Source organism: Pongo pygmaeus, chromosome 16 (genome assembly GCF_028885625.2).
Source record: "Pongo pygmaeus isolate AG05252 chromosome 16, NHGRI_mPonPyg2-v2.0_pri, whole genome shotgun sequence".
NCBI lineage: Eukaryota > Metazoa > Chordata > Mammalia > Primates > Hominidae > Pongo > Pongo pygmaeus.
The window spans coordinates 95513050-95533272 of NC_072389.2; the positions used below are offsets into that span (position 1 = coordinate 95513050).

At 39.0% G+C, this 20223-nt stretch overlaps 1 protein-coding gene, 1 non-coding gene and 1 pseudogene across 3 annotated transcripts in view; 1 reads left to right on the plus strand and 2 right to left on the minus strand.

The window, feature by feature from the left end:
- The window catches only part of AP3S2 (adaptor related protein complex 3 subunit sigma 2), a 57509-nt gene that overhangs the window by 34750 nt on the left and 2536 nt on the right, over nucleotides 1-20223 (minus strand). For both annotated transcript variants that reach the window (XM_054450397.2, XM_063652930.1), the window contains exons 2-3: nucleotides 15971-16062; nucleotides 15443-15554 (exon numbers count right to left, since the gene is read on the minus strand). In XM_054450397.2, the coding sequence (XP_054306372.1) occupies nucleotides 15443-15554; nucleotides 15971-16062 (204 nt within the window). The remainder of the gene's footprint in view (nucleotides 1-15442; nucleotides 15555-15970; nucleotides 16063-20223) is intronic.
- On the plus strand, nucleotides 3496-4231 carry LOC129013745 (arginine/serine-rich coiled-coil protein 2-like; annotated as a pseudogene).
- LOC129014761 (U6 spliceosomal RNA) lies at nucleotides 13403-13509 on the minus strand. Its single transcript, XR_008494303.1, has one exon. It is a non-coding gene; the product is annotated as a U6 spliceosomal RNA (small nuclear RNA).

The following is a 20223-nucleotide window of genomic DNA, read 5'->3' on the forward strand; positions in this document are numbered from 1 at the left end:
AACAGATATATACATGTATGCCAAAAACCACATACAATAATTTCATATTAATGCTATTCATAAATCTTTACTTTTTTAACAGTGCCAGAATATTTCACTATAAGGACACATAGTTAAATGGGTCTATTTCTCAATCACTATGCTGGGTACTTGGTAAGCCCTTATAATCCTGCAGTTCAAGTCCTTCAGTTCTGGGAAATTTTATCAAATTATTTTGCTGAGAATTCCCTCCTTTCCACATTCCTAATCAATCTTTTTGGAGCTGCTTATATTCAAGTATTGGACCTCTGTCTGTCTTTTTTTTTTTTTTTTTTTTTTTTTGAGACAGACTGTCGCTCTGTCGTCTACGCTGGAGTGCAGTGCCATGATCTTGGCTCACTGCAGCCTCTGCCTCCTGGGTTCAAGCAATTCTCCTGCCTCAGCCTCCTGAGTAGCTAGGATTACAGGCATGCACCACCACGCCTGGCTAATTTTTGTATTTTTAGTAGAGACAAGGTTTCACCATGTTGGCCAGGCTGATCTCGAACTCCTGACCTCACGTGATCCCCGTCTCGGCCTACCAGAGTGCTGGGGTTACAGATGTGAGCCACTGTGCCCGGCCTCTGTCTTATTTTCTTATCTTTTCTCTCCCATTTTCCATCTCTGCCCATTCTGAGACAACTGCTTAACTTGATTTTCTAATACTTCAATTGAAGTGGGTTTTTGTTTTCATTTCCTCTCATTTTTTATTTCTAAGAGACCATTTTGTTCATTTTGTGTGAACAAGGCTGTGAGTGTTTTTGTTTAGCATCCATTTATGTTTGTCTTATTTTATTTCTCTGTGGCTTTTTTTTTTTTTTTTTTTTTTTGAGACAAGGTCTCACTCTGTCACCCAGGCTGAAGTGCTGCGGTTTGATCTCAGAACACTGCAGCCTCAGCCTCCCGGGTTCAGGTGATTCTCCTGCCTCAGCCTCCTGAGTAGCTGGGACTGCAGGTATGTGCAACCATGCCTGGCTAATTTTTGTATTTTTAGTAGAGATAGGGTTTCACCATGTTGGCCAGGCTTTCTCTGTAGCTTAAGAATAGGGTTTTGGGTTTTGTTTTTTTTTTAACTGTTTTCCTTTCTTTATATGGTGTCCATTTTTAAGTTGCTTTTTATTGTTTGTTCATTTTATCTCCTTCTTCTATGTTAGAGGTTTTCCTCAGATGTCTGATAATCCTTGGTTTTTCATTTGTTACAAGAATAAAAGGCCGATTGAAAGCTCTACAATCATGGATAGTTCTTGCCCACCCCCATGGCTATTTGCTTCCCCAGTGAAATCTGTCTCACGTGTCCATATGAAGAGACCACCAAACAGGCTTTGTGTGAGCAGCAAGGCTGTTTATTTCACCTGGGTGCAGTCTTTCTAGGTATCAAAATTCATTGTAAAGCTCTGTTAACTAAAATAGTATAATACTAAGGCTGGGTGAGGCGGCTCACGCCTATAATCCCAACACTTTGGGCAGCCAAGACAGGAAGATCCCTTGAGCCCAGGAGTTTGAGACCAGCCTGGGCAACATAGCAAAACATCGTCTCTACAAAAAATAAAAAATAAAAAATTTGCCAGGCATAGTGGCACACCCCTGTAGTCCCAGCTGCTTGGAAGGTTGAGGTGGGAGGATTGCTGGAGTCCAGGAACTCAAGGTTGCAGTGAATTATCATGGCACCACTGCATTCCAGCCTGAGTGACATAGCAAGACCTTGTCTCTAAATACATTTTAAAAATAAAATAAAAGTATAATTCTAAGATGGGAATATAGATCAGTGGGGCAGAATATAAATTACTGAAACATACATGTTTGTAAAATGCAATTTTTAAAATAAGAGTCGTATTTTAAGTTGGTGGGGAAAAGACAAGCTAACTGATAATGTTGGAACAGTTATCCTTTGGGGGAAAAATAAAGTTACATATTTCAATGCAGACATAAAAATATCTAACAGATATTAATGAGCTAAATGTAAAAAAATAAATTAAAAAAGCAACAGCAGATCCCCTGGGTGCCATCCAGGCCCCTGGAAGGAGCTATTCAGTCTGTGGCAAAGCTTTGAGGTGGCTGGTATTGTTAAAAGTGGCAAGTGGAGGTACCACCCTAGTGGCCTGAGCTCTGAACTGTGGCAGCCAGAGCACATGTGAGGAGAGCCAGACCATATTTTGCAGCAGCACTGTGCCAAAAGGCTGTTTTCATTGAAGATGTTTAATGAAATTAAGACTGAGTTCTCAAGATAGGGTAGTTATCCAAGACCAGATGGACTAGCCCCAGAAAAAGACATCCCCAGATAGTGGGGGAAAAAAAGAACTGTCAGATGCATCTGTTTTTCTTACTCAAAATATTATTATTCAAGATCACAATCAAGGTCAAGAGAAAGAAAACAAGAAAGGAAATGAAGGACGAAAACACAAAGAGCATGCTGATGGGCAAAGAGGCTGAACTGAAGACATTGCAGACTCAGGTAGGAAAATAATAAGCCGATTTCATGATGCGGCAAGAAGACCTACAACAAATCCTCTAAGAAATACACTTCTGAGGAGCATAATGACAAAGAACATTACTCTGATAAAGGAAGACAGGGACTAAATTCATCTGAAAATGGGCTGGGTGCAGTGACTCACATCTGTAGTCCCAGTACTTTGGGAGGCCAAGGTGGGCAAATTGCTTGGGCTCACAAGTTTGAGACCAGCTCGAGCAACATGGCAAAGCCCTGTCTCTATAAAAAACACAAAAGTTAGCCAGGCATGGTGGTGTGTGCCTGTGATTCCAGCTACTTGGAGGCTGTGGTGAGAAGCTTGAGCCGGGGAGACAGAGGTTACAGTGAGCTGTGATTGTGCCACTGCACTCCAGCCTGGGCAACAGAGTGACATGCTGTCTCAATAAATAAATACAGTCATCTGAAAATGATGAGGACAGACACAAACACAAAGAAAGCCATCAAGAAGCAGAAGTCACTCAAAATACAGGTCTCGTGAAAGGCATCATTGTAGTAGAGGGAAAAGAAGTAGTCTCAATCCAGAAGCAGAGAGAAGAACGATCATGATCTAGAAGCAGGAAAAGAAAACCATGGGCTGGACACGGTGCTTCACACCTGTAATCCCAGCACTTTGGGAGGCCAAGTCAGGCAGATCACCTGAGATTCAGGAGTTTGAGACCAACCTGGCCAACATAGCAAAACCCTGTCTCTACTAAAAATACAAAAATTAGCCAGGCGTGGTGGTGCACGTCTGTGGTCCCAGCTACTTGGGAGGCTGAGGCAGGAGAATCACTTGAACCCGGGAGGTGGAGGTTTCAGTGAGCTGAGGTCATACCACTGCACTCCAGCCTGGCCAACAGAGTGAGACGCCATCTCCAAAAAGGAAAGAAAAAAAAAAAAAGAAAGAAAACCATGGATCAGATCTTGCTCCTGTTCAAGATAAAAACTACATCTGTGTTGTGTGTGAAAAATACGTAAATAAATAAATATGACATGCATAGGAAAGAAGCAGAAGTCGTACAGGAAGCAGAAAACAAGAGAGAAAGTAGAGCATTGAGAAACTAAGATTTAGCAGAAGTTTAAGCCAGATTTCTAGTTCATCTCTCTTCAGAGGCAGAGGTACAGCAATGGATGCATAAGAAGCTTTAGCTGGGAGGTTGGACTAGGCAAAGAAATTACAAGAACAGCAAGAAAAAGAAATAGTTGGGATGGGTATTGGGGAAAATTTTTTTAAAAGAAAAAGAAATCATTGAAAAACAAAAACAAGAAATAGCTCCAGTTACTAGAGATTTTGTTCTCAATGTTGCTGCCCTGTCGGCATCAGGAATGCCAGTAACTCAGCTATGGCAACTCAAATGGGAGCCCTGCAAGCAACAGCTTTGGCAGAGACAGAACAGCTGTACCTAGGGATTATGACACAGCAGCTGGAAATCCAGTGAAATTTGCTGAACAAGAGGAAAAAAGTCAAGGCCAGAAAAACTGGGCAAACTCCCCGCCTGCTGAACTATGACTTTGGGAAACAAGAACCAAAATGTCATATATATGGAAATTAGTGGGTATTAAGAGTGAAGATGAAGCTGGATGTAGCTCAGTTGATGAAGAAAGTTAGAAGACTTTGAAGCAATAGGAAGTACTATATTTAGCAATTTAGATGCTCAGTATGAAAAGGCAAGATCACAAACCCACACACAAAGAGGAACAGGATTGGGTTTCACATCTTCAACGTGAGAAATGGATGCAGTTTGAAAAAGATTATACTTTTAAGGTTTGGGAACTTATAGCCTTCTTGTTCTGATGTTAGGTCCTTGTTCCCAAAGAGCTAGCGTTCCAGTTTGTATGAGTGCTGCACTGGCTTTTCTTCCTCTCTTTTTTTTAAGCTGTGGTAAAATACACATAACATAAATTTACCATCATAGCCATTTTTTAAATGTACAATTCAGTAGCATTCGATAATGTTCATAACGTGCAACCATCACCACCATCCAGGTTCATATCTCTATTTTATAAAGCTGAAACGTGGCCGGGTGCGGTGGCTCATGCCTGTAATCCCAGCACTTTGGGAGGGTGAGGCAGGTGGATCACTTGAGGCCAGGAGTTTGAGACCAGCCTGGCCAACATGGTGAAAACCCCCAGCTACTCAGGTGGCTGAGGCACAAGAATTGCTTGAACCTGGGAGGCGGAGGTCACAGTGAGCCAAGATCATGCCGCTGTACTCCAGTCTGGGCAACAGAGTGAGACTCTGTCTCAAAATAAAAAAAATTAAAAAAAAGAAAAACACCAAAAAACTGAAATGCTATTCCCATTTGCATTGGCTTTAATTTATTGAAAAATAAGATTTTTTTCATAAATATCAGATCAGTGATATAAGTGTTGTAATCACGTTAGACTCACTTTCACTAAACCTGACAGGACTACAGAAGGACAATATTTTTTGGTTCGTGAATTCTACTTTTTGAACATAAAATGCTGTAGGTAGAATGAAATCTCATACATGCATTTTTTTGTGTCTGTTATCTTGCATACTTTTGTACTTAACCTTGTACAGTTATTTTCATCTTTTAAAACATAAAATAAATGTTATGCAGATGTTCGTTAGATCTTGCCACTGGTACATAGTCCATCACAAATAAGCTGGGTGGTGATGATAATAAAAATGGTTTTCTCCAAAGGAAAAAAAAAACAACGGCAAAACTATTGGAGAATATTTTCATACCTTGGGAGCTATGAAGAAAACAACTTCCAGATGTACCTACATAAAGTAAAAAGACCAGTGGACTAGGAGAAAATATTTGCAATAAATATAACAAAAAAAGAATATGCATACAATTAGGAAAAAATCTAACTTACAAACAAACAAAACAAACGAGCCATTTGAAAAGTGGACAAATATCGTAGACATTTCCAAATACCAAAGATATGCAGCCTCACCACTATTCAGGGAAACTCTAGTGAAAACAATGAATTTGCATTTTTTCACCCATCAGATTGGCAAACATTTGAAAATATTCTTATCTTATTTTTGAGACAAAAATAAGATCTGTCATGCAGGCTGGAGTGCAGTGGTATAATCATAGCTCACTGCAGCCTTGACCTCCTGGGCTCAAGCAATCCTTCAACCTCAGCCTCCCAAGTAGCTGAGAATCACAGATGCATGCTACCACCCGAGGCTAATTTTTGTTGTTGTTGTTTGTTTGTTTGTTTTGATAAAGGGTCTCGCTCTGTCACCCAGGCTGGAGTGCAGTGGCATGATCTCGGCTCGCTACAACCTCTGCCTCCCAGGTTCAAGTGATTCTCCCGCCTCAGCCTCCTGAGCAGCTGGGATTACAGACATCTCGCACCATGGCCCAGATAATTTTTGTACTTTTAGTAGAGACGAGGTTTCACCATGTTAGCCAGGCTGCTCCAACCCCTGACCTCAAGTGATCTGCCTGTCTCGGCCTCCCAAAGTGTTGGGATTACGGGTGTGGGCCGCCACACCCAGCCAGGCTAATTTTTTTGTAGAGACAAAGTCTCACTATGCTGCCCAGGCTGGTCTCAAACTCCAGGGCTTAAGCGATCCTCCTGCTTTGGCCTCCCAAAGTATTGGGATTACAGGCATGAGCCATTGCACCCAGTGTGAAAATATTCTTAATATTCAAAAGTCGGTGAGGTTACGGGTAAACAGATACATTCTTATTACATTCCATTAGTACAAGTATCAAAGGCAAAGCCTTTGTTTGGAGGCAATCCGGCAGTATCTATCCATTTAAAAAACACATACCCTTATTAAAGCAGCAATTCCAATTGAGAAATCTGTACTATGGGAATTAACATATGTTCATATAGATGCACATGGAAGGATGTCATTGCAGCATCCTTTGCAATAGCAAGAAATTGGGAAAAACATAGATGCCCACAAGTAGCATGATGAATCAAAGATGATGATACATCCATATTATGGAAAATCATACACCATCAAAAAAAATGCATGTGGAAAAAGCTCCAGAACTTAAATGATGAAAAAGAAAGTTTTAGAACTATATATAGAGTATGATTACTTTTAATTTTTATTAATTTGTATTTTTTGGGGTCTCACTCTGTCACCCAGGCTGGAGTGCAGTGGCACAATCTCGGCTCTTTGCAACCTCCACCTCCTGGGTCCAAGTGATTTTCCTGCCTCAGCCTCCTCAGTAGCTGGGACTACAGGCACCCGTCACCACGCCTGGCTAATTTTTTTTGCATTTTTAGTAGAGATAGAGTTTCGCCATGTTGGCCAGGCTGGTCTTGAACTCCTAACCTCAAAGTTAGGTTGCAGTGAGCTGAGATCACACCACCGCACTCTGGGCGACAAGAGTGAGACTCCAAATTATATAACAAACTTACATAGTACTGGAGACATTATAAATTAACATACTCTTCATTTTTTTTTTTTTTTTGAGATGGCGTCTCACTCTTGTTGACCAGTGTGCAGTGGCATGATCTCAGATTTTAGAGTTATTAGAGTGTGATAAAATGTGCACCTTAGAATATATAACATATGATATTATAAGCCAGGATCTAGACTTCACTGGACTCTGGGTGACAAAGTGAGACTCTGTCTCCAAAAAATAAAAAATAAATAAAAGAAACTTTAATGTAAGATTCAAAAGAAGAAATGAATAAACAAGAGGGAAATGCTAACTGTTAACTCACTTCTAATTATAATTATAATCCAACGGGACTTTTTGGGACCTTTACAAATTATTCAAGAATATATATGGATGAACAAATAGTTATAAATATCAGAGAATGTATTGAAAAACAATTGCCACAAAGGGGAAATAACTAGTCTTACTACGTATGTGAAACTCTATTGAAACAATAAATAGCCAGGTGCGGTGGCTCACGCCTGTAATCCCAACGCTTTGGGAGGTCAAGGTCAGGAATTTGAGACCAGCCTGGTCAACAGGGTGAAACCCCGACTCTACTAAAAATACAAAAATTAGCCAGGTGCTGTGGTGGGCGCCTATAGTCCCACCTATTCAGGAGGCTGAAGCAGGAGAATCGCTTGAACCCAGGAGGCAGAGGTTGAAGTGAGCCGAGATTGTGCCACTGCACTCCAGCCTGGGCAACAGAGCAAGACTCCGACTCAAAAAAAAAAAAAAAAAAAGAAACAATAAATTAAACAACATGAATGAATGAAAGTAATGCAGAAAGAAAAATGTAACTCAGTGAACTCAAAAGAATAAAATGAAGGAATGAAGAGTAAAAACTAAATCCAATTATGTATTAAATGTTTATTCAACCAATGTTAAAGGTGTGATGACTACATGCTAGGAACATACCATTGTTCCTAGTCAACAAGTCATGTTCTTATCCAGTTTATATTCTGGGTGTGGGAAGAACAAGGAGGCAAATGAAACAAGATATTTTCTATTGTCCTAAGTGCCCTGAAGGAAGTAAACAGGATGATGTGACGGGGGTTACTTCAGATAGAGTGTTAAGAAAGTCTGTCTAAGGATTAAACTGCGAGCTGAGACATAAATGATAAAAGAAGTCAGTCATTCAAAGAGCTGAAATGAAGGAACCTAGATGAGAGTATTCCAGGGGACAGAACAAGTACAAAGGCCCAGACACAAAAATGTACTTGTGTTTGAAGAACAGCAAGAAGGCTAGAGCATAGTGAAGATGAGCAGGTATATGGTGAGGGGAGAGAGAGGCAAAGGAGCCAGACCATGTTGGGCCTTACAGGCTGTAATAGGGGGCTTGGGTTTCACTCTAAACTTAATACAGTATACAATATTAGAGTTTCTTCAACAAGGGGAGGTAAAAATGGATTATTTACACTTAATATAATAGGTTAGACAATAATTAGTTTAAAACAATAAGTTTTAAAATAAACTCAAAATACGCAGAGATTTACTTTTTTGTTGATGATAAGGCAAACCATTATTTTATCTGCTAACAAAGAAAAAAAAATGCTGTCAATTATAATTGTAAGATGTCACCCACTACGACACATATCCAGATTTTAGAGTTATTGAAGTGTGATACAATGTGCACCTTAGAATATATAAAATATGACATAAGCCAGGATCTAGATTTCACTGGACAAGTGGTTCAATTATATTATAGAAGGCTGACATGGAAAATAAAATTATAAACCCACACATGGAAAAAGGAAGCATGATTAATAAAAATTCAAATGTGTGAGGTACCTCTATCTCTGAGTAGAAATTTAAAATGACACACTTCAGTACTGGAGTTACAAGGAAACAAACTTATATAGTACTGGAGGCATTATAAATTAACATACTTTTCATTTTTTTTTTGAGACGGAGTCTCACTGTTGTCGCCCAGGCTGGAGCACAATGGCACTATCTCAGCTTACTGCAACCTCCACCTCCCGGGTTCAAGCAATTCTCCTGCCTCAGCCCCCCAAGTAGCTGGGATTACAGGTGCATACCACCACGCCCGGCTAACTTTTTGGATTTTTAGTAGAGACACGGTTTCACCATGTTAGCCAGGCTGGTCTTGAACTCCTGACCTCAGGTGATCCGCCCACCTCGGCCTCCCAAAGTGCTGGAATTACAGGTGTGAGCCACTGTGCCTGGCTAACATACTCTTTCTAAATATCTATCTAGCAACATGCATTATGATTAGAAATATTAATTCCCTTTGACCCAGGCATTCTGTTTTTAGCAGAATAGGCACAACAGTTTGCATAAAGACTTACGTAGTTTTATTCATATTAATTAAAAAAAGAAACAAAGTATCCAGTGTCTGTTATCCTAGGTGCTCTGCTACCTGAATCAGCTGAGAACACTCATTTTACCCCCCCACGTTCTGCTTTGACCTACTTTTTTTTTTTTTGGAGACGGAGTTTCGCTCTTGTTGCCCACGCCAGAGTACAATCTCAGCCCACCGCAACCCCCACCTCCCGGGTTCAAGAGGTTCTCCTACCTCAGCCTCCTGAGTAGCTAGGATTACAGGCATGTGCCACCACACTCGGCTAATTTTTTGTATTTTTAGTAGAGACACGGTTTCTCCATGTTGGCTACGCTGGTCTCAAAGTCCTGACCTCAAGTGATCTGCCCGCCTCGGCCTCCCAAAGGGCTGGGATTACAGGCGTGACCCACTGCATTGGCCAAAAGCTACTAATTTCCATATGTTAAACGTATTCAGTCACCTTACAGAACTCTATTATTAGTTCCAATTGTTTCCAACTGATTTGGATTTTCTAGATAATCAATTCATCTGTAAATATTATACATTATGAAACCTAGTAAAGCAAATCTCCCATCACGGTCCGTTTTTCTCTAGAAATATACTTTTGCATTTCTTGGCCACTCCTTTTCCCTGATAAATTTTGCCTTTACTGAGTTCTATAAACTCTCCTGACGGAATTATACTTGGTCTTCCATTTGATGTATTGCTCACCACCTTTGGGACTACTGTCATCTTTGCTTGACTCTTCCCAACAAGGGGAGAGTTTGTAGCTCCATTTGTTCCAACTATTCCTTTGTTTTTCCTTTAAGATTTTGAAATTTTATTGGAATCAATGTCAAGTATTCCATACCAAGTTAATTCCCAAGCACTAACTATCCTTTATTATTACTGTAAATGAGACTTCTTTAATTATGAATTTTCTAGCTGTTTTCTCAGAAACAGGAGATTTAATTTTGTTGGCTTTATCTCATATTCTGTCATTTTGCTCATATCATTTCCTTACTTATAATTCTTTAAAAAGATTTTCTATGTCCATAATCCGGCCACCTTACATTGATAACTTATCTCTCTTTCTTTCTTTACTATGTCACTTCTTCATTTGTTTTTGTCTCACTACAAATGTTTGTTAAAATTAGGGTAAACAATAAAAGATAATCCTTTTTTTTTTTGAGACAGAGTCTCGCTCTGTCACTCAAGCTGGAGTGTAGTGGCGTGAATATGGCTCACTGAAACCTCAACCTCTTGGGCTCAAGCAGTCCTCCTGCTTTAGCCACATGAGTAGCTGGGACCACAGGGGCACATCACCTGATTTTTTATAGAGACTAGGTCTCACTATGTTGCTCAGGCTGGTCTTGAACTCCTGAGCTCAAGTGATCCTCCTGCCTCAGGCTCCCAAAGGGTTGGGATTATAGGTATGAGCCACTGCACCTGGACGAAACACTCAACAAGAGTATTCATAAATGCCTACAGATTTCACCCTCGAGATAACATTGGCTCTGGTTCTTGGCTCTTGGTTTTGAAACTAAAATTGATTGCTTCAACGAAAGTAAACTAGGTGACAAGAGGAAAGAGGAAGAAGGATATTTTTCACTATACAGGTTGAACACTTGAAATCCAAAAATCTGAAATCCAAAACACTGCAAAATCCAAAATTTTTGAGTGCCGACATGATGCTCAAAGGAAATGCTCATTGGTCATTTCAGGTTTTGAACTTTCAGATTTAGGATAAGTGTAATGCAAATAACCCCAAATCTGAAAAAGTCCAAAATCCAAAACACTTCTGGTCCCAAACATTTCAAAGGGATATTCAACCTGTATACTCATAGTGTGCCTCTGAATTCTGAACCACATAACTATATTCATTTCTTCAGAAAGTAAACAGTTATATTAATAAATGTATACTTTTAATAAAAAATGCTTCTTATTCCAGTTTGAGTGTATTTAATACAATTTGGATAATCACTCCTCTCAGCAACTACTAATTTTTATTATATTAGTTATTCTTACTGCTATAATAGACTATTAATTTTTCTTTGTTATACTGACTTGCATTCTTGGGATAGATACTATTTGGACACAATGTATAATTCTTCTATTTAATAGTATGCAGTTTTCCTGCTAAAGAAATAACTTTAGGGCTAGAAAAGAATATCTAGTATCTTTGTAGATTAAAAAAAAAAAAACACTCAACACACAGAAGAGACAAAATGCAAAACAAACAAAAACCCTTAAGGCCAATAAAGCCTAGATGATTTGTTTAAGGGCACATTGCTTGTTAATGGGAGAGTCAAAAAGAAAACAAAGTCAGGTCTCACAATCCCTTGGTTCAACTGATTGTTGGCTAAGATTTTAGTTAGTAATTTTGTACCAGTACTAATCCGCAATATTTGACGAACATCTTCCCTTTTTTTTTTTTTTTGAGATAGAGTCTCACTCTATCACCCAGGCTGGAGTGCAGGGGCGCAATCTTGGCTCACTGCAACCTCCGCCTCCCAGGCTCAAGCGATTCTTCTGCCTCAGCCTCCTGTGTAGCTGGGACTACAGGCGCATGCCACCACACCCAGCTAATTTTTTTTGTATTTTTAGTAGAGACGGGGTTTCACCATATTGGCCAGGCTGGTCTCGAACTCCTGACCTTGTGATCCTCCCACCTCGGCCTCCCAAAGTGCTGGGATCACAGACGTGAGCCACTGCGCCCGGCCTATCTTCCTTTTTAGAGTCAGGTTTTTGGATGATAACCAATTTAGTCCATAAAATGCGCTTAGGTAGTAGAATTCCTTGTTCTAAGTTTTAAAAAATAACTTACTGTAACATACAGGTTTTAATGTACTTCAACTTTAAAAAATTCTACTGTGACCCCATTAGGGAGTCAGTTCTTTTTTTAACATCTATTATTTCATCCTAATATTATTTCAGTGCCTTTATGTTGACCTCATTTGGGCAGTTTTTCGTTTTTGTTTTTTTTTTTGAGATAGAGTCTCGCTCTATTGCCCAGGCTGGAGTGCAATGGTGTGATCTCAGCTCACTGCAACCTCTGCCTCCCAGGTTCAGGTGATTCTCATGCCTCAGCTACCCAAGCAGCCAAGCAGCTGGGATTACAGGCATGCGCCACCATGCCCAGCTAATTTTTCTATTTTTAGTAGAGACGAAGTTTCACCATGTTGGTCAGGCTGGTCTCAAACTCCTGGTCTCAAGTGATCCACCCTCCTTGGCCTCCCAAAGTGCTGGGATTACAGGCATGTGCCACTGCCCCAGGCCAGAGCAGTTATTTTTTGTAGTCAGCTATTTCAAATATATTGGTAGTATAACTATGTATATATCATCCCTTTAAAACAATGTTTTCTATTTCTGACTTCTATCTTCTTTATATCAATTAGGCCAACTATTTATTAATTTTTATTGTCTTTTCAAAGATCAGCTGGGTCCAGTGGTTCACACCTGTAATCCCAGCAATTTGGGAAGCCAAAGTGGGAAGACTGCCTGAGCTGAGATGTTCGAGACCAGCCTGGACAACATGGTGAGACTTCATCTCTAAAAAATTCAAAAAATTAGCCAGATGTGGTGATGCATGCCTGTAGGCCCCATTACTCAGGAAGCTGATGTAGGAGGATGGGTTGAGCCTGGGAGATGGAGGCTGCAGTGAGCTCTGATCACACCACTGCACTCCAGTTTGAGAGCAAGACCTTGTCTCAAAAAAAAACAAAAACAAAGATCAAACTTTTTAGTTCCTATTATTTTTACATTTTACTTATCTGATCTTACCAAATCCAATGTACACTAAATATTTAATAAATGTCTATTAAATTATAAAGTTAGAGGCCGGGCGCAGTGGTTCACACCTGTAATCCCAGCACTTTGGGAGGCGGAGGCGGGCGGATCACAAGGTCAGGATATCGAGACCATCTTGGCCAACATGGTGAAACCCCGTCTCTACTAAAACTACAAAAATTAGCTGGGCGTGTGCCTGTAATCCCAGCTACTCGAGAGGCTGAGTGAGGCAGGAGAATCGCTTGAACCAGGGAGTCGGAGGTTGTGGTGAGCCGAGATCGCGCCACTGCACTCCAGCCTGGCAATAGAGCAAGACTCCGTCTCAAAAAAAATAAATAAAAAACTTAAAAAAAATTATAAAGTTAGTATTTTTGTACTGTTAATACAAATCTCCAAGGTCCATCTTCTCTAATAACTGTGGCCCAATTTTTTTTTCTCTTTCAAAAAATTTTCTTTATTTTTTATAATATGGAATGCTTCACCAATTTGCATGTCATCCTTGCATAGTGGCAACGCTAATCTTTTCTGCATTGGTACACTTTTAGAACATATGCTGCTGAGGCAAGCACTCCATCCCAATTTTTAAAATACATTATCACTATATTTCCTTAATTTTCAAATAAACTCGTATTATATACACATTTCTATAGCCTGCTACATACAGTTAACAGTACTATAAAGCACATTCTCACATTTGAATTCTACAACCTAATATCACTTTTCAGATGGTAGATTCATGACTCAAACCCAGATTTTCTGATGCTAGATCTTGAGCTTTTTTTCTTTTTTTGAGACAGGGTCTCACTCTGTTGCCCAGGCTGGAGTGCAGTGGCACGATCTTGGCTCACTGCAACCTCCGCCTCCTGGGTTCAAGCGATTCTCCCACCTCAACCTCCCAAGTAGCTGGGAGTACAGGCATATGCCACCATGCCCAGCTAATTTTTGGTATTTTTAGTAGAGACACGGTTTCACCATGTTGACCACGCTGGTCTCAAATTTCTGGCCTGAAGTGATCCACCCACCTTGGCCTCCCAAAGTGCTGAGATTACAGGTGTGAGCCACTGAGCCCCGCCTTGAGCTCTTTCTATTATGCTGATTCTCAATGTCCAATCTGACTCAGGTTTTAAGAAAGTATTTAAAAATTATCTCCGAGATGCATCTGTTTTAGATGGGTTCATCTTTATTCATACTTTTATGTATAAGTGAATACGATGTATGAAATTTTTAATTATCCTACAAAACTATATATTCAGAATTTCAATTTATTTGTTCCAAGATATATTTAGCTTTTAAACTTTTATCTTCAGAAAACAAATTTTGTTGTAAGGATTTATTTATTTATTTTTATTTTATTTTATTTTTTATTTTTTTCAGATGGAGTCTCACCCTGTCACCCAGGCTGGAGTGCAGTGGTGCGATCTCGGCTCACTGCAACCTCTGCCTCCCGGGTTCAAGCAAGTCTCCTGCCCCAGCCTCCCAAGTAGCTGGGATTACTGGCACGTGCCACTACGCCCAGCTAATTTTTGTATTTTTAGTAGAGACCAGGTTTCACCACATTGGTCAGGCTGGTCTTGAACTCTTGACCCGTCCGCCTTGGCCTCCCAAAGTGCTGGAATTACAGGCATGAGCCACTGCACCCAGCCTATTTATTTTTAATTTATTATTTTTTTGAGACGGAGTCGCGCTCTGTTGCCCAGGCTGGAGTGCAGTGGCATGATCTCGGCTCACTGCAACCTCCACATCCCAGGTTCAAACGATTCTCCTGCTTCAGCCACCTGAGTAGCTGGGACTACAGGTGCACACCACCATGCCTGGATAATTTTTGTATTTTTAGTAGAGATAGGTTTTCACCATATTGGCCAGGTTGGTCTCAAAATCCTGACCTCAAGTGATCTGCCCGCCTTGGCCTCCCAAAGTGCTGGGATTATAGGCATGAGCCTATAAGCCCATAGGTGGAAAAGAAGATTCTATAGCTGTAAAATGTAAACATCTGGCCTGTTGCAAGCATTTAAAGTTTACATTTTATAGCTATGGAATTTTCTTTTCCACAATTGTTGTTACTTAAGTTTTCAATGTAGCATCTATTTGAGCGCTTTCTACCTATGGGCTTATTCAAGTACTTAAAAGAAGCTCATCTAGAATCTCACATATAAAATGATGAAATAATGCTAAATGAATAGTTCCCAAGCTAGGGTCCCTACACATCTCAGTTTTCATGAAGGTAATAAAAACAATCTGTAAGCAGATTGTGGGCCACCACACCCGGCCAAACGTATAAATTTATAAATGAAAACCAAGGGCAGTGCAAGGGCTAGATAGAAACCAATAAATCTAAAAGTGCTGAGGGTTTCTCAGGAGCTCTCCCAGAGCACCATCTGGTGGACATCTGGCAACTTTTACTAGTATCAGTAAGGAGATGGACACAAGGTTCTACAGGCTGGTTACTCAAAAATCCTGTGGAAACTCTCAAAGTTGCTGCCATCATTAGCTGACTACACATACCTGGATGAGGTCCAAGATTCCAAGTTCACTCTCTGACGAATCCACACAAAACACAAAGTAGAGGGTAGCATAGTGCCGGTAGATCAGTTTGTAGTCAGAGCCACCAATCAAACTGCAGAAGATGGGAAACGTTTAAATGCCCACAGCTTAATTAAACACATCAAAAAGAAACCTTGTGCCAAAGAATGAGAAAGGACCCACTGGAAAGGAGAAGGCCAAATGCTAGAAGCAGGCCATTCTTACTAGGTGAATGGCAACCAAGTTTGGCAGAGGTACCTAAAGCCACCTTACCTCACCTCTTCTCCTGCCTGTCCTCTCAGGGATCAATCATCTAAATGAGCAATATCAGAAGCACAATAATTGAACTGCGCCCCAAAGAGAATTGTGTCTCTCCCTGAGCAGATCATGGTGAGACCAGTTAAAATTGCATCAAGTACCCACCTGACACTTGAGTACTGCCAGAAGATGCAATAATGAAGGCCACTCACAAGTGGATATATGGGGAGAAAAATGAAACTGACAGTTTACCTTCCACCCTCCAAGAAGTTACAGATGTTGTCATCCCGCTTGAGGACTAGATGGAAAGTCTCTCGAACAATCTGCTGTTGAATTTCTTCTGGCTATGGAACAAAAAGATAAGTGAATCAGTGGGCAAGCCTGAAAAACTACATCCCATCCATGGGGATGGACAAGGGAAGTGTTTCTAAGCTGGGAACATCTAAACATTTAGTACTTGTTTCTAGAAATGATAAAAATGATGAGAAAAAATAAGAGTGAATCTATGAAAAATGGTTGGCAATGCTCTGATACAGGAATTAAGATAGGGTATATTTACCTAAATATCTAAGGCACTAACCATTACTGTCCTATAGGTAAGCTGATATTTAAACAAGAAAGGGAACATTGATAAACTCTCATACAAAGTCAGAGAATAACTAGAAGGCCTGATCCTGAAATATTTTGTCTTCCCCTGGAAAACATCTATGACAAGGATATAATAAATCTCAACAGGTCTAACATTTTAAGAAGGTCAAGATGTCAGCCAGGCACAGTGGCTCACGCCTGAAATTCCAGCACTTTGGGAGGCTGAGGGAGGCGGGGGGGCCGGATCACAAGGTCAGCAGTTCGAGACCAGCCTGACCAATATGGTGAAACCCCATCTCTACTAAAAATACAAAAAAAAAACACTTAGCTGGGCGTGGTGGCACATGCCTGTAATCCCAGCTACTCGGGAGGCTGAGGCAGGAGAATTGCTTGAACCCAGGAAGCGGAGGTTACAGTGAGTCAAGATCATACCACTGCACTCCAGCCTGAGCGACAGAGTGAGACTCCATCTCAAAAAAAAAAAAAAAAAAAAAAAAAAAAAAAAAAAAAAAAAAAGGTCAAGAATCATATAAATGTTTTAAAAAGTTGTATTGGCAAATATAGCTGCTATCTTTATACTGGTAATATAGATACTACATGTAAGATGCTGTGCTACTCACCAACAAAGTATTATTGAGAAAAACAGATTACAGATTAAAATTTTGAACAGAGAGCTACAAATAAAATATATTATTATTATTATTATTTTTAGACAGAGTCTTGTTCTGTTGCCCAGGCAGTGGTGCAATCACAGCTCATTGCAACCTCCACCTCCGGGTTCAAGCGATTCTCCTGCCTCAGCCTCCCCAGTGGCTGAGATTACAGGTATGTGCCACCATGCCCGGCTAATTTTTGTATTTATAGTAGAGATGGGGTTTCACCACGTTGGTCAGGCTGGTTTTGAACTCCTGACCTCAAGTGATCCACCTGCCTTGGCCTCCCAAAGTGCTGGGATTACAGGTGTGAGCCACTATGTCTGACCTTATTTTTTCACTTACTATGTGCGTAAGAAAGCTCAACTCTGATGAAATCACTTTGATAACTCTCCTTTGATTTCTAATTATGCATATGAGTTTCAGAAGTATGGTTAAAAAGGGTAAGAGAGGGAGAAACCAGCAATTAAGACAGAAAATAATTTAAAGCTCTAGAGCATTGCTTCTCAAATCTTCATTTGCAATGAATCAGCTGTGAATGCTGTTAAAATACAGATTCGGATTTAGCAGGTCTAGGTTAAGTCCTGAGATGCAAGTCTAGTAAGCACCCAGGCAATACCATTTCTGCTGGTCTGGGGACCACACTTTGAGTAACGAAGCATAAGAAAACCTTCAAATTGGACTTGCCCCAAGAGTTAGAAAATAGGTTCAAGTAATTTTAATCCCTTTCTTTCTATAGCCCTGAATTTAGCTTTGAAATGGTTAGTTATTTAAAAGAAACAGAGAGGGGGAAAAAAAAAACAGGGAAAACCTAATTGTGGGGAAATTAATTTGACTCACATGGGTATGGAATGGCTCACAGTATTTACTGAATGAATGAAAACTTGCTAATCATTGGTCACTACAAATTTGAGTAAATCAATCACTATTTTCCTCATTTCCATTTAAAGAACAAACAAACCTCACAGATGACAGGATGCTGGAAGAGACTAACTCTATATACTGCAAAATACAAAACATGCTAAGCATCAGCACTTTTAAAAACTGACAAACACATCTTTTGAACTAAAGCCTTTTATCTGACTCTGGGGGAAGTGGCAGCAGTGGGGAAGTGGTACGAAATGATGAGGCTACCTAATTTCTAGTTCAATAAAAAGCTAAACTACCAATTGCTTACATGCCTCAGTGATTTTAATAACCCCTCATATCTTTTTAGTACTCTGTAGTTTTCAAGGTACTTTCATCCATGAGCTCATGAGGTCTTATAAAAATCCTATGATCGCCAAAGATACACAAATGGTCAATAAGCACATGAAAAGATGCTCAACATCATTAGTCATTTTGGAAACTGAAATCAAAACCACAATGAGCGGGGTGCAGTGGCTCACGCCTGTAATCCCAGCACTTTGGGAGGCCAAGACGGGCAGATTACTTGAGGTCAGGAGTTCGAGACCAGCCTGGCCAACATAGTGAAACCCCATCTCTACTAAAAATACAAAAAGTAGTCAGGCATGGTGGCGGGCACCTGTAATCCCAGCTACTCGGGAGGCTGAGGCAGGAGAATCACTTGAACCCGGGAGGCAGAGGTTGCAGTGAGCCAAGATTACGCCACTGCAGCCTGGGAGATAGAGCGAGACTCAGTCTCGCGGAAAAAAAAAAAAAAAAAAAGCCACAATGAGATACCACTTCACACCCACTAAAATGTCTTTAATCAAAAATAAATAAATAAATAACGAATGGCAGGGATGTGAAGAAACTGGAATCCTTATACATTGCTGATGGAAATGTAAAATGGTGCAGCCACTTGGAAAATTTGTCAAATAGTTTGCAGTTTCTCAAAATGTTCACCATAGTTACCATATGACCCAGCAATTCTACTCCTAGGTATATAACCAAGAGAAATGAAGTCGTAAGTCCACACAAAAACTTGCACAAGAATGTTCATAGCAGCATTGGTTAGAAGAGCCAAAAAGCAGAAATATCAACTTACAAATTGACAATCAAAATATGGCATATCCATATAATGGAATATTATTCAGCAATAAAAGAAATGAAGAACATCAGATACATGCTACAACATGGATGAATCTTGAAAACATTATACTACATGAAACATGGCAGACACAAAAAAAACCACTTATTTATGATTCCATTTATATGCAACGGAACAGGCAAATTCCATTTGCCATTCCGGAATAGGCAAATTCCTGCCATTCTGGAACTGGCAAATTTAGAGGGAAAGAGAATCTCTGGGGCTGGGAGAGTCATGGAGAAATAGGGAGTGACTGCTAATGGGCAGAGGTTTCTTTTTGGGTTGAGGAAAATGATCTAAAATTGATTGTGGTGATGGTTACACAGCTTCTATGAACATGCTAAAAAACACTGAATTGTCCCCTTTAAATAGGTAAACTGGGGCCAGACACAGTGGCTCATGCCTGTAATCCCAGCACTTTGGGAGGCTGAGTCGGGTGGATTGCTTGAGCCCAGGAGTTCAAGACCAGCCTGGGCAACATAGAAAGACCCCGTCTCTATAAGTAAATAACATAAAATAAATAAGTAAACAGTATGGCATGTTAGTTTTATCTCAATAACCCTGTTAGAAAAAAACTAGGGGGGAAATTTGCATACACACAAATGCAAATACAAATAGTTACGTTGAATACTCATATTTTTTTTATATAAATATATATTTATATTTTTTTATATAAATATATATTTATATTTTTTTATATATTTATTTTATATATTTTTTATATATTTAAATATATATATTTATATATTTTTATATATTTATATATATATTTATATATTTTTTATATATTTAAATATATAAATATACTTATATATTTTTATATATTTAAATATATAAATATATATATATTTTTATATATTTAAATATATTTATATATTTTTAATATATTTTTATATATTTAAATATATATTTATATATTTTTATATATTTAAATATATATTTATATATTTTTATATATTTAAATATATATTTATATATTTTTAATATATTTTTATATATTTAAATATATATTTATATATTTTTAATATATTTTTATATATTTAAATATATATTTATATATTTTTATATATTTAAATATATATTTATATATTTTTAATATATTTTTATATATTTAAATATATATTTATATATTTTTAATATATTTTTATATATTTAAATATATATTTATATATTTTTAATATATTTTTATATATTTAAATATATATTTATATATTTTTAATATATTTTTATAT